The sequence below is a fragment of the Ranitomeya imitator genome, chromosome 3 (genome assembly GCF_032444005.1).
Source record: "Ranitomeya imitator isolate aRanImi1 chromosome 3, aRanImi1.pri, whole genome shotgun sequence".
In the NCBI taxonomy this organism is placed as follows: domain Eukaryota; kingdom Metazoa; phylum Chordata; class Amphibia; order Anura; family Dendrobatidae; genus Ranitomeya; species Ranitomeya imitator.
This window is the reverse complement of record NC_091284.1, coordinates 651,630,418-651,645,647: the sequence shown is the minus strand read 5'-3', so window position 1 is coordinate 651,645,647 and position 15,230 is coordinate 651,630,418. Positions and strand designations below refer to the sequence as shown.

The following is a 15,230-nucleotide window of genomic DNA, read 5'->3' as shown; positions in this document are numbered from 1 at the left end:
CAGGACACCATGCTGATTCTCTTTAGTGAATAGGTTATCTGTTTAAACCCCTTCATGACACGGGGTATTTTCGTTTTCTTTTTTTGCTACCCTGCTTCCCAGAGCCATAACTTTTTTATTTTTCTGTCAATATGGCCATGTGAGGGCTTGTTTTTTGCAGGACGACCTGTATTTTTGAACAACTTCATTGGTTTTAGCATGTCATGTACTAGAAAATTGGAAAAAAAATTCCAAGTGCGATGAAATTGCAAAAAAAGTGCAGTCCCACACATTGCGCCATTTTCCGATACCCGTAGCGTCTCCATTTTTCATGATCTGGGGTCGGGTGAGGGCTTTTTATTTGTGTGCCGAGCTGACGTATTTAATGATACCATTTTGGTGCAGACACGTTCTTTTGATCGCCCTTATTGCATTTTAATGCAATGTCGCGGCGACATAACATAATTCTGGTGTGGAGAATTTTTTATCTCGCTATGCCATTTAGCGATCAGAATAATTATATTTTTTTATTGATCGGGCGATTCTGAACGCTGCAATACCAAATATGTGTATATTTGATTTTTTGTTGTTGTTTTATTTTGAATGGGGTTATTTAGACTTTTTGTATTTTTTTTTTTTTCATATTTTTTACTACTTAACTTTTGCCATGCTTCAATAGCCTCCATGGGAGGCTAGAAGCTGGCACAACTCGATCGCCTCTTCTACAGATCGCCCCTATGTAGCTGAATTACAGAATTGCTATGAGCACCAGCCACAGGGTGGCGCTCATAGCAATCCGGCATCAACAACCATAGAGGTCTCAAGGAGACCTCTGGTTGTTATGCTGACGCATCGCTGACCCCCATCACGTGGGGGTCAGCGATGTGCTCATTTCCGGCCCGATGGCCAGAAGCGGTATTTAAATTCCGTTGTCAGAGTTTGACAGCAGCATTTAACTAGTTAATAGTAGCGGCTGAATTGTGATTCCACCCGCCGCTATTGCGCGCACATGTCAGCTGTTCAAAACAGCTGACATGTCTCGGCTTTGATGCAGGCTCACCGCTGGAGCCCACATCAAAGCAGGGGATCTGACCTCGGACGTACTATCCCGTCCGAGGTCAGAAAGGGGTTAAAGACAGACAACTCCTTTAAGAGATCACATTGGTTAATAAGTTAAAATATTTAACACATTTTTTATGTCATTGCTATTACAGGAGCTGACGAAGCGGGAAGTTGAATATATCTCTCTTTCCAGAGACACTACAGAATCTGATCTGAAGCAGCGGAGGGAGATACGAGCTGGAACCGCATTTTACATTGATCAGGTAAGTTATTAAAGCTATGCTTTACAATGACAGTGATTGTTTGCAGGTTTTAATGTCTGCAAAGGATAATAATGAAGAGGTGTTTATTGGAGCAACATATTTTAACAATTGTTTTTTTCAACAGCGTGTTTGCGGTCATACATTGTACAGTGTAGACGGGCAGGGTCCTCTCTCCTCCTGTACTTGTGTGTGCGCCTTGTTTTACTCATGTTTATTGTACTTGTCTATATTTGCCCCGTTCACATGTAAAGCGCCATGGAATAAATGGCGCTATAAAAATGAATAATAGGTTAGGCTTAGGTTTGAGGTTAGGCTTAGGTTTGAGGTTAGGCTTAGGTTTGAGGTTAGGCTTAGGTTTGAGGTTAGGCTTAGGTTTGAGGTTAGGCTTAGGTTTGGGGTTAGGGTTAGGTTTGGCGTTAGGGTTAGGTTTGAGGTTGGGGTTAGGTTTGAGGTTGGGGTTAGGTTTGAGGTTGGGGTTAGGTTTGAGGTTGGGGTTAGGTTTGAGGTTGGGGTTAGGTTTGAGGTTGGGGTTAGGTTTGAGGTTGGGGTTAGGTTTGAGGTTGGGGTTAGGTTTGAGGTTGGGGTTAGGTTTGAGGTTGGGGTTAGGTTTGAGGTTGGGGTTAGGTTTGAGGTTGGGGTTAGGTTTGAGGTTGGGGTTAGGTTTGAGGTTGGGGTTAGGTTTGAGGTTGGGGTTAAGGTTTGAGGTTAGGGTTAAGGTTTGAGGTTGGGGTTATGGTTAGGGTTGGGATTAGGGTTGTTTTGGGGTTAGGGTTGTGATTATCGTTAGGGTTGTGATTAGGATTATGGATCGGGTTAGGGTTGGAGTTAGAATTGGGGGGTTTCCACTGTTTAGGTACATTAGGGGGTCTCCAAGCGCACCAGCCAATTTTGCGTTCAAAACGTCAGATGGTGCTCCCTCCCTTCTGAGCCCTGCTGTGCGCCCAAACAGTGGTTTACCCCCATATATGGGGCATCAGCGTACTCTGGATAAATTGGACAACAACTTTTGGCCTAAATAAATCGGAGCATGCTCAGTTAAAAACTGAATCAGTCACTGGATTCCCTCATTTGACGGATCTGGCGCCATAGGCTACCATTCTAACAAACGACGGAATGTGATGGATCTGTCGCTGTCCGTTTTTTCGACGGACACAAAAAAGTTAGTTTGTCTGCTGTCTCTGGCTGCCGGACAAACAATTTTCATCAGATCCGGTGAACAATGGATGAAATGTGTTGCCATCCGTCGCTAATACAAGTCTGAGAAAAAACGGATCCGGCACCATCAGGCACTGGATTCATTTTTTCATAATTCGACGGATTGTGACTGACGGCAAAAAAGTGATGTGTGAAAGGGGCCTTGCCGCTAGGCAGTCATACTGTGCTGCTGGCTGGTCCATGTAAATGGACCCTTAGCAAGAATCGTTAAAGGGTTGCCATGGTGTGCAAAGGTTTGCAGTCACATGTACTGCCGATTTACGACAGCTATTGTGAACATGCTGTTATGATTCCTCAATATTCCCAGTGTGTCTGGGAATATCCACACTGCACACTGTAGGCTGTCCGTATTCGGCAGTCCGCAGTCAGTGACTTCAGACTTTTGTCCCCAGCCTGGACAGCCACTTAATTTTTTGAACCGTTCTGATAGTTGCCTGCGTTAACCATGTTTTTGCACAAAACATACAGGATGCTGATATGGGAAAATGTGTAAGGAGTTTTCCTATGATATAATATATTTACAACATACTGTATATGGAAAAAACAACCAGAAAAAGTCCATGTTAAGGTATGTGCACACGTTGCGGAATGGTGTGCGAATTTTTCCACACTGTTTTTGGTATATCCGCAGGTAAACTGCACTGCAGATTTACGGCGGAATTACCGCGGATTTACCCCTGTTCGTCGTGCAGATTCCACCTGCGGTTTTACACCTGCGCATTTCTATTATGGAGCAGGTGTAAACCACTGCAGAATCCGCACAAAGAATTGACATGCTGCGGAAAAAACAATGCTGTGTTTCTGCACTTTTTTTCCGCAGCATGTGCACTACGGATTTTGTTTTCCAAACGTTTACATGGTGCTGTACAATGCATGGAAAACAGCTGCGGATCCGCACAAATTCATTGTGGATCTGCAGCAAAATCCCGCAACGTGTGTACATAGCCTAATACATGGGAACATGTATCATAAACTATTACCATGATAATGATTTCAGTCTGTACTCCATGGCACAGAATGGGATGTGACATAGTTGGACAGAATTTTGACATAAATGTGGTCCTGTTGAAAATGAATTTATTTTCTGGGATGACCGTCAACTGGAAATCCGTTTTTTTTTCCATGATGAATGTGTCAGATCTTCCATCTTCATTGTGACTTAATATGCAGACTTGCTATGTTTCGCAGATTTCCCAGTATTGGTTTTCATGTGGCCTCTAAGAGGTTGATTTCTTTACTTGAAAACATGTTGTATATGGAAGACACCAATATAAGAAAATACAAGTGAATAAAATCAATATATAATTATTAAAAAATAATACCACACACAGGAAACGATTACAAGTGCAGTGGAACTGCAGGAAAACATGCAATTCCTGTGGTACCCCACTGCAGTTAGCAGTGGGGTACCACAGGGGTCAGTATTGGGCCCTCTTCTTTTTAACATATTTATTAATGACCTTGTAGGGGGTATTCAGAGCAGAATTTCAATATTTGTAGATGACCCTAAACTCTGCAGGGTAATCAGTACAGAGGAGGACAATTTTATATTACAGGATGATTTATGTAAACTAGAAGCTTGGGCTGATAAATGGAAAATGAGCTTTAATGGGGATAAATGTAAGGTCATGCACTTGGGTAGAAGTAATAAGATGTATAACTATGTGCTTAATTCTAAAACTCTGGGCAAAACTGTCAATGAAAAAGACCTGGGTGTATGGGTGGATGACAAACTCATGTTCAGTGGCCAGTGTCAGGCAGCTGCTACAAAGGCAAATAAAATAATGGTATGCATTAAAAGAGGCATAGATGCTCATGAGGAGAACATAATTTTACCTCTATACAAGTCACTAGTTCGACCACACTTAGAATACTGTGCACAGTTCTGGTCTCCGGTGTATAAGAAAGACATAGCTGAACTAGAGCGGGTGCAGAGAAGAGCGACCAAGGTTATTAGAGGACTGGGGGGTCTGCGATACCAAGATAGGTTATTACAATTGGGGCGATTTAGTTTGGAAAAACGAAGGCTAAGGGGTGATCTTATTTTAATGTATAAATATATGAGCGGACAGTACAAAGACCTTTCTGATGAACTTTTTAATCATAGACCTAAGACAGGGACAAGGGGGCATCCTCTACGTCTGGAGGAAAGAAGGTTTAGGCATAATAACAGACGCGGATTCTTTACTGTAAGAGCAGTGAGACTATGGAACTCTCTGCCGTATGATGTTGTAATGAGTGATTCATTACTTAAATTTAAGAGGGGACTGGATACCTTTCTTGAAAAGTATAATGTTACTGGGTATATATACTAGATTCCGTGATGGGGCGTTGATCCAGGGAACTAGTCTGATTGCTGTACGTGGAGTCGGGAAGGAATTTTTTTCCCCAAAGTGCAGCTTACTATTTGCCACATGGGCTTTTTTTGCCTTCCTCTGGATCAACTTGTTGGGGCATGTTAGGTTAGGCTATGGGTTGAACTAGATGGACTTATAGTCTTCCTTCAACCTTAATAACTATGTTACTAGGTTACTATGTATTGTTACCCTTTTATATATCACTTGTGAGCCACATCTAGATTACGGAATCCCGTTTTGGGCTCCACATTTAAAAAAGGATGTTCAGAAATTAGTCAGTTCAAAGGACAGTAGGGCAACTATATTACAATGGATGGAAGGACTCGTATGATGAGAGGTTGTAAAATTTGGGCTTGTTTAGCTTAGAAAAAGTCGCATCAGAAGGGATCTCATTTACATGTATAAATATGTGTGGTCAGTACAGAGGACTGGTACATGACTTATTCTTTCCTAAAACCATACTAAGGACTAGAGGGCACTCATTACAGGTGGAAGAATGGAGATTCCGACAGCTAAATACAGTTGTGCTCAAAAGTTTACATACCTAGAAAAGAGAGAAAAGAATGGACTAATCCAGGCCTGCACAACCATATAATGTAGAAAAATAGTAAACGTTTTATTAAACACCACAATATAGACATAAAAACACTTAAAATACAACAGATGTGTATAGAACACCCCTATACATCCTGATGAGCCTGCAGAAAATATACATAGAATATACACTATCAGGCTAACATAAACATATAGCACCACATGCTGATTAGTATGTATGTGCCAAGATCAAGAAGGCGATCGGTATGATATATAATATATATAATGTGATAAACAGAAATAAGAACTCCAAGGAAATATATATAAATCCCTATACTTCCTGATGGTGAATGAATACACCAAAATGGCACAACAAAATAGGGCTCTTAACACATGAGTGTCCAAGCAGAGCTAACTAGGTATTTCACATGTGAGATGTAGCCTAGATAGAGGAATCAAAGCTCCCATGTAAACAAATAGAAACGGCATCGCGCCTTTTCCTCACACCCCCTCCTCGCTATATGCTGGTCATTTATGACATGCGGATCTGCAGCGCTATTACAGCTTTCTAGCCTTCTGGCTCCATCCTGTTTCACCTCAGATTCAGCTGAGTATTTTTCTGGCGCAATGCCGTTTCTATTTGTTTACATGGGAGCTTTGATTCCTCTATCTAGGCTACATCTCACATGTGAAATACCTAGTTAGCTCTGCTTGGACACTCATGTGTTAAGAGCCCTATTTTGTTGTGCCATTTTGGTGTATTCATTCACCATCAGGAAGTATAGGGATTTATATATATTTCCTTGGAGTTCTTATTTGTGTTCATCACATTATATATATTATATATCATACCGATCTCCTTCTTGATCTTGGCACATATATACTAATCAGCATGTGGTGCTATATGTTTATGTTAGCCTGATAGTGTATATTCTATGTATATTTTCTGCAGACTTATCAGGATGTATAGGGGTGTTCTATACACATCTGTTGTATTTTAAGTGTTTTTATGTCTATATTGTGGTGTTTAATAAAACGTTTGCTATTTTTCTACATTATATGGTTGTGCAGGCCTGGATTAGTCCATTCTTTTCTCGCTCTTTTCTAGTTATATATATTATTGGACTAGGCATTGCACCCTCTTAATATTTGACATACAGCTAGAGTGTACCCTTAACCTATATTTTGTAAAAGTTTACATACAACGGCAGAATTTTTGCTTTTTTTGGCCTTTTTTCAGAGAATATGAAAAACACCAAAACTTTTTATCCACTCATGGTTAGTGGTTGGGTGAAGCCATTTATTGTCAAACTACTGTGTTTTCTTTTTTTAAATCATAATGACAGTCCAAAACATTAAAATGACCCTGATCAAAAGTTCTCATACCCTGGTGATTTTGGCCAGCTACCGTATATACTCGAGTATAAGCCGAGATTTTCAGCCCAAATTTTTGGGCTGAAAGTGCCCCTCTCGGCTTATACTCGAGTCAAGGTGGGTGGCAGGGTCGGCGGGTGAGGGCGCTGAGGCATACTTACCTGCTTCCAGCGATCCTGGCGCTCCCCGCCTGTCCCACGGTCTTCGGTGCTGCAGTTCTTCCACTGTTCAGCGGTCACGTGGGACCGCTCATTAGAGAAATTAATATGCGGCTCCACCTCCCATAGGGATGGAGCCACATATTCATTTCTCTAATCAGTGGTAACGGTGACCGCTGATAGAGGAAGAGGCTGCAGCACCGAAGACAGCTGTGCGGGAGAAGGAGCCGGACGCCGGGACCAGGTAAGTATCGCATAGTCACCTATCCCCGTTCCACACGCTGGGTACCGCTCCATCTTCCCGGCGTCTATCTGCACTGACTGTGCAGGTCAGAGGGCGCGATGACGCATATAGTTTGCGCGCCGCCCTCTGCCTGATCAGTCAGTGCGGAGAGACGCCGGGACCGGACGCTGAGGAGCTGCAAGCAAGAGGTGAGTATGGTTTTTTTTTTTTATTGCAGCAGCAGCAGCAATGGCACAGATTTATGTGGAGCATCTATTTTTGAAATAATGAACGGTGCAGATCACTATATTGCACAGCTATGGGGCAATAATGAACGGTGCAGAACACTATATTGCACAGCTATGGGGCAATAATGAACGGTGCAGAGCACTATATGTCACAGCTATGGGGCAATAATGAACGGTGCAGAGCACTATATGGCACAGCTATGGGGCAATAATGAACGGTGCAGAGCACTATATGGCACAGCTATGGGGCAATAATGAACGGTGCAGAGCACTATATGGCACAGCTATGGGGCAATAATGAACGGTGCAGAGCACTATATGGCACAGCTATGGGGCAATAATGAACGGTGCAGAGCACTATATGGCACAGCTAGGGGGCAATAATGAATGGTGCAGAGCACTATATGGCACAGCTATGGGGCAATAATGAATGGTGCAGAGCACTATATGGCACAGCTATGGGGCAATAATGAACGGTGCAGAGCACTATATGGCACAGCTATGGGGCAATAATGAACGGTGCAGAGCACTATATGGCACAGCTATGGGGCAATAATGAACGGTGCAGAGCACTATATGGCACAGCTATGGGGCAATAATGAACGGTGCAGAGCACTATATGGCACAGCTATGGGGCAATAATGAACGGTGCAGAGCACTATATGGCACAGCTATGGGGCAATAATGAACGGTGCAGAGCACTATATGGCACAGCTAGGGGGCAATAATGAACGGTGCAGAGCACTATATGGCACAGCTAGGGGGCAATAATGAATGGTGCAGAGCACTATATGGCACAGCTATGGGGCAATAATGATCTATTTTTATTTTTGAAATTCACCGGTAAATGCTGCATTTCCACCCTAGGCTTATACTCGAGCCAATAAGTTTTCCCAGTTTTTTGTGGCAAAATTAGGGGGGTCGGCTTATACTCGGGTCGGCTTATACTCGAGTATATACGGTAATATGCACAGAAGTTGACACAAATGGGGTTGAATGGCTGCTAAAGGTAACATCCTCACCTGTGACCTGTTTGCTTGTAATCAGTGTGTGCATAAAAGCTGTGTGAGTTCCTGGGATCCCGACAGACTCTTGCATCTTTCATTCAGCCACTGATGTTTTTGGAATGTGAATCATGGGCAGTGGAAAAGAATTGTCAACAAATCTACGGGAAAGGTAGTTGAACTGTATAAAATGGGAAAGAGATACAAAGAGGTATCCGAGGAATTGATAATACCAGTCAGCCAGCGTTCAAACTTATTAACAAATGGAAAATTAGGGGCTCTGTATAAACAAAACTACAGTCAGGTAGACCAACAAAAATGTTGTCTACGACTGCCAGTACAATTGTTCAGGATGTAAAAAAAAACACCCTCAAATAACATCAGCTGAAATACAGGACTCTATGAAAACTAGCAGTGTGGCTGTTTAAAGATGCACAATAAGGAGGCACTTGAAAAAAAATGGGCTGCATGGTCGAGTCGCCAGAAGAAAGCCATTTCTGTGCAAATGCTTCTAAATATCTTACCTGCAGTACGCAAAACAGCACAGACAAGCCTCAGAACTTGTAGATTGTGAGCCTTCGCGGGCAGGGTCCTCTCTCCTCCTGTACCAGTTATGACTTGTATTGTTTAAGATTATTGTACTTGTTTTTATTATGTATACCCCTCCTGACATGTAAAGCGCCATGGAATAAATGGCGCTATAACAATAAATAATAATAACTTCTGGAATAAGGTAATTTGGAGCGATGAGACCAAAAAGGAACTTTTTGGCCACAACCATAAACGTTACATTTGGAGAGCGGCCAACAAGGCCTATGATGAAAGGAACACCATTCCTACTGTAAAGTATGGAGGTGGATCGCTGATGTTTTGGGGATGTGTGAGATACAAAGGCACAGGAAACTTGGTAAAAGTTGAAGAAAAGTGGAATGCAGCACGTTCTCAGCAAATGCTCCTCAGCCCGGAATCTACGCATGGGACGTACTTGGACGTTCCAGCATGAAAATGATCCAAAACACAATGCCAAGGCGACCTGTCAGTGGCTACAGCAGAAGAAAGTGAAGGTTTGGGAGTGGTCATCTTAGTCTCCTGACCTCAATACCATTGAGCCACTCTGGGGAGATCTCAAGCATGCAGTTCATGCTAGATAGCCAAGGAATTTACAGGAACTGGAGGCTTTTTGCCAAGAAGCGTGGGCAGCTTTACCATATGAGAAAATTAAGAACCTCATCCACAAAAGACTTAAAGCTGTCATTGATGTAGCGGGGACAATACACGGTACTTAGAAATGGGATATGTCAACTTTTGATCAGGGTCATTTGGATGTTTTGGGTTGTCATTATGACTTATAAAGAGAAAACACAGTAGTTTGATAATAAATGGCTTCATACAACCACTAACCATGGGTGGAGAAAAAGATTTGGTGTTATCATTCATATTCTCTGAAAAAAGGCCACGAAAGCAACATTTCTGCCAGGGTGTGTAAACTTTTGAGCACAACTGTAGAAAAGGATTTTTTACAATTACAGTAGTGAGAATGTAGCATGCCGACCACAAGAGGTTGTAATGGCAGATACTATAACAGCTTTTATAAAAGGGCTGCATGATTGCCTCGAAACACATAACATTGCGGGTTATATTTAATTTAGTGACAAAATGTACAGTTGATGGAGGAAGGTTGAAATTGAAGGAACTTGGTCTTTTTCCAACCTTTGTAACTATGTAATAAAGTATGTTTATTTTATTGGCTTGCATTTTCTTATATTGAGATTTTCTAAATATTCAGATGCATTTGAGCCACACTTTTGATGAATTGTGGACATAGATGTTTATGACATGTTGTATATGTATAGATTGGGCATTCAAATTCATCATCCCCTAGCTTGCATAAACTGATTTATGATGGTCTGTAGACACAAAAGAGAATAGTAAAACCAAAAACACTCAGTTTGAAAAAAATGTTGCAGTAATCCGCAAGTGCTAGTAAAAGATGTAAAAAACAGGGTATTTGGTTGATACGTTTTTGGTTGATACGTTTTTTGCAAAAAATGTATACTAAGCTGCTCTACCAATCTTCACGGTATACCCTTATCAGAGCAGTCCTAACTAATGTATGCAATCCCTATCTGATGTATTTAAAAACCTGATTTTTCCTCTCTGAACCCTGTTCACACAGGTAATATACAGATGATCAGGTTTTTAAATACATCAGATAGGGATTGCATACATTAGTTAGGACTGCTCTGCTAAGGGTATACCGTGAAGTTTGGTAGAGCAGCTTAGTATACATTTTTTGCAAAAAACATATCAACCAAATACCCTGTTTTTTACATCTTTTACTAGCACTTGCGGATTACTGCAACATTTTTTTCAAACTGAGTGTTTTTGGTTTTACTATTCTCTTTTGTGTCTTCAGGTTTCTTGGTGGTGTGTGAACATGATCCTACAGACTTGTTCACTGTGCAAGTAGCCCATGTGTTTCTGTTTCCATTTATGATGGTCTGTGTCTAGAGTCCATTACCTAAAGCTCGAGCCTGTGCTAAAAATCCATTATCTTAAAGGGAACCTGTCACCCCCGTTTTTTGAGATTGAGATATAAATACTGTTAAATAGGGCCTGGTCTGTGCGTTACTATAGTGTATGTAGTGTACCCCGAGTTTGCATCTCGGCTTTGGGAAAATGGCCGCCGCGATCTCTAATGCGCACGCGCGGCATCCCGCGGCCATTTTCCTGAAGCCCCGTGCAGCAGAGCACTCGATCTGCGCACGCGCGGCCCCAGGAAGATGGCCGCCCCCACCGATGTCAGGGGCAATAGCGCAGAACGCGTGCTTTTGCTTCATGTGCGCGCAGGGGATTCGGAACTCTGGACATGCGCACACCACTACGCCACCAACGGAAAGCTGGGGAAGAAAAGAGCGATGTCACCACGCCCACCTGACCAGACCAGCCTGATTGACAGGCGAAAACGGCGACTTTGGTAATGTATTTCTCAGCATAGGTGGGGAATCGGGGTACACTACATACACTATAGTAACGCACAGCGCAGGCCCTATTTAACAGTATTTATATCTCAATCTCAAAAAACGGGGTGACAGGTTCCCTTTAAGCTGCAGCCTGTGCCTGTTGCAAAAGTCCTCGGATTCAAACTACACTCTCTGCCAAAAGTCCATTATCTAAAACCACAGCCTCTTCAATGTTTGCAGACATAATTGCCTACACTGTACTTTTTACGACTGTTGTCCTATTCACTACAGAGGAACAATGATGCAATATTGTGCATTGCCTTGAAAAAAATCTGTTGCAGGCAGTTATGAGCTCCTCAGCCTTTTGAAACCGCTGCTTGAGAATGTCCATATTCAGACACCGTATCCTAGGGATGTGCTATTAATTTTCAAATGCTGAATAATCCTGTTGAGGAGCTTGTACCAAATACTTCTTGTTAAACTGTGCATAGGATGTAATATTGGACACAGTAAATCAGAACATTTTTTTTTTGTCCAACTTGGTGTTATTAGATATATTTTTTTTTTTCACTTGGGTGTGTGTTCTTTATCTCCCTCTATGGGGCTAAGCCATCATAAGCAGGCAGCATAACTCAAAGGAAAGAAGAAAACTCCAATTCTCTGTGTGTGAGGTGTAATGTCAGACAGATCTGATCTCTTGGACTAATCTCCTGCATGGTCAGAAAGCACAGATGACAATAGCAACTTTACAGATGAGATCCCCTGTTGAGGGAAGGAAGGACAGGTGAATTTAGCAGTGTCACATTACAAACCCTCTCCACCTCTTATGTCATGGTTAGCTCAGTTGTACTGCTTCTCACATACTGTGTCAGTAATCACACTTATGTCTGTTGTGTTCATCTTGTATGTGCCCTGCAGTGAGATCAGAGCAGGCTGTCCTTACAGCTCACACAGGAATAGCCCAGAACAAACGGCTTCTGTGTGAGATGATCTTCTTGAGTACAATAGATATTACAGTATAGACACACTCCATTATCAGGAAAGCTGTTAGAAAAGTTTGTAATAACACAGTGTCACTCAGCAGCACCACCCCTCCCCCACACTGAATTATGCAGTGATAGAATCACTGATTATACACTACTGAAAAGTCGCTGGCACCCAGCTCCACCCCCTTGTCAACTCCTGTTTCAATTGCTCTTCTCTTTCCCCCCCCCGTCAAGGACTTTGCATTGATATAGAATTGTAGTTCTAATGATGACTCATGCAGGGAACAAAAAACTTTATATTTCTATATAGAGATTAGAAGGATTCAGTTAGTCAGTTTTTAGTCACATGTCATAGACCTAATGGAAAAGAGAAGAAGGGTAACATGAGCAATTATAAGTACACAATACTAGATAATATGGTGACCAAGATGTTAAGTGGCTAAAAACTTTGGCAGTTACTTTGACCTCAGGGAGATCAAAACATCCAACACCGCGGAGACACAATCACGTGTTTCTCAACGCAAACAATAAATATCCAGGTCTTTCACCGGGAAGGAACAACCATGGGAAGGGCAGCATACCCCGAAAAAGCTGTCTGTGAATGGATACCATGTTTTGGCATAGGTGGTTTTCCTTTTGGATGCTGCCCTTCCCGTGGTGGTTCCTTTCCGGTGAAAGACCTGGCTATTTATTGCTTGCGTTGAGAAACACGTGATGGTGTCTCCGTGGCTTTTCTACATGCATTTGCATATTTCCCATAAGGGATGGGGGCAGTGTTCTGGATCACTGCGTTGAGAAACACGTGATGGTGTCTCCGCGGTGTTGGATGTTTTGATCTCCCCGAGGTCATTCATCCTTATGCTTATAGTCCTTTTACCAGGCACTGCTCCTAATAAGACGAAAAAAGCTTTGTTCCAGCTCCAAAATTTAAAATTAAGTCCTTTATTAGTACATGATAAAAGCACAAGCTGGATAACTCTCCACAGCACAATAGGAAACGAGCTACGCGTTTCGATCTTTGCAGATCTTTGTCAGAGCTCTGACAAAGATCTGCAAAGATCGAAACGCGTAGCTCGTTTCCTATTGTGCTGTGGAGAGTTATCCAGCTTGTGCTTTTATCATGTACTAATAAAGGACTTAATTGTAAATTTTGGAGCTGGAACAAAGCTTTTTTCGTCTTCTTATCCAACACTACGTGGATCAACGTGGAAGTTCCGTGAACCTGCTGCAAGCTGCCTGGTGAGCTGGCTTTTTGTTTTTCTCTATGTGACTGCTCCTAATAGCCAGTTTCCTACTCCACACTGATGAGGGGCAAATACAGTATTATTTAACCTGTGACATACGTGGCTGGGCAATATACTACTTAGCTGGGCAATATAGCACGTGGCTCTGTGCTGTATACTACGTGGCTGGGCAATATACTACGTGGCTGGGCAATATACTACGTGGCTTGGCAGTATACTACGTGGCTGTGCAGTATACTACGTGGACATGAGTATTCTAGAATACCCGATGCGTTAGTATCGGGCCACCATCTAGTGTCTTATATTCTAGGTTCTTCAAAGTAGCCGCCTTTTGCTTTGATGACTGCTTTGCACACTCTTGGTATTCTCTTCTTGAGCTTCAAGAGGTAGTCACCGGGAATGGTTTTCACTTCACAGGTGTGCCCTGTCAGGTTTAATAAATGGGATTTCTTGCCTTATAAATGAGGTTGGGACCATCAGTTTTGTTGTGCAGAAGTCTGGTGGATACATAGCTGATAGTCCTACTGAATAGACTGTTAGAATTTGTATTATGGCAAGAGAAAAGCAGCTAAGTAAAGAAAAACGAGTGGCCATCATTATTTTAAGAAATGAAGGTCAGTCAGTCCGAAAAATTGGGAAAACTTTGAAAGTGTCCCCAAGTGCAGTGGCAAAAACCATCAAGCGCTACAAAGAAACTGGCTCACGTGAGGACCACCACAGGAAAGGAAGACCAAGAGTCACCTCTGCTTCTGAGGATAGGTTTATTCGAGTCACCCGCCTCAGAAATCGCAGGTTAACAGCAGCTTAGATTAGAGACCAGGTCAATACCACACAGAGTTGTAGCAGCAGACACATCTCTACAGCAATAATCATAAAGAGAAAAAAGAGAGTTTGTGATCCAAACCAAAAGGTATATATCTAGTATAATACTGAATCAAGGTTGCTCAAAATAACCACATCTAGCAGTTTTGTAAAGTTACAAACTGATTTTATTGGACATAAATATTATACAACCATGACAAATATAAAATGTACAAATAGTACCATCAAAAAATGAATGAAATGAAAAAAGAAAGAAAAAAAGGGAGGGAGCAAGCAGGCAACAATATCGAACCATGGATAACAATGGGCAAACCAGAAAGCACATGTGAACAAACAGAGAAACAGGGGAACATCCCCAGTTCTCAAAAAAAAGTGCATAGTGCATGATAAGCAGCAGTTGAAAATGTCTAAATGTCACAGTGCACCACAAAAACAAGGGCATGAAGGGTAGGAGATAAAATAGTATTAAAGTACGATCAGAGTAATGATCGCCCAAACACCGGTAAGGGGTAATACCTCACAAGCCTCACGTACAAAAAGAGTGTCTCCAAACCCACTTACCCATGCTGCTGGCTGCCCGAAACGCTGATGCCCCGACGCGCGTTTCGCTGTTGCTTCTTCGGGGAGCATCTCTACAGCAACTGCCAAGAGGAGACTTTGTGCAGCAGGCCTTCATGGTAAAATAGCTGCTAGGAAACCACTGCTAAGGACAGGCAACAAGCAGAAGAGACTTGTTTGGGCTAAAGAACACAAGGAATGGACATTAGACCAGTGGAAATCAGTGCTTTGGTCTGAGGA

The 15,230-nt window shown here is 42.3% G+C and overlaps 1 protein-coding gene across 1 annotated transcript in view; it reads left to right on the top strand.

Annotated features, from left to right (window-relative positions):
* VWA8 (von Willebrand factor A domain containing 8) overlaps positions 1–15,230 on the top strand; it is a 616,504-nt gene that overhangs the window by 62,013 nt on the left and 539,261 nt on the right. The window contains exon 5 of the mRNA XM_069758217.1: positions 1,194–1,304. Within this exon, the coding sequence (XP_069614318.1) occupies positions 1,194–1,304 (111 nt within the window). The remainder of the gene's footprint in view (positions 1–1,193; positions 1,305–15,230) is intronic.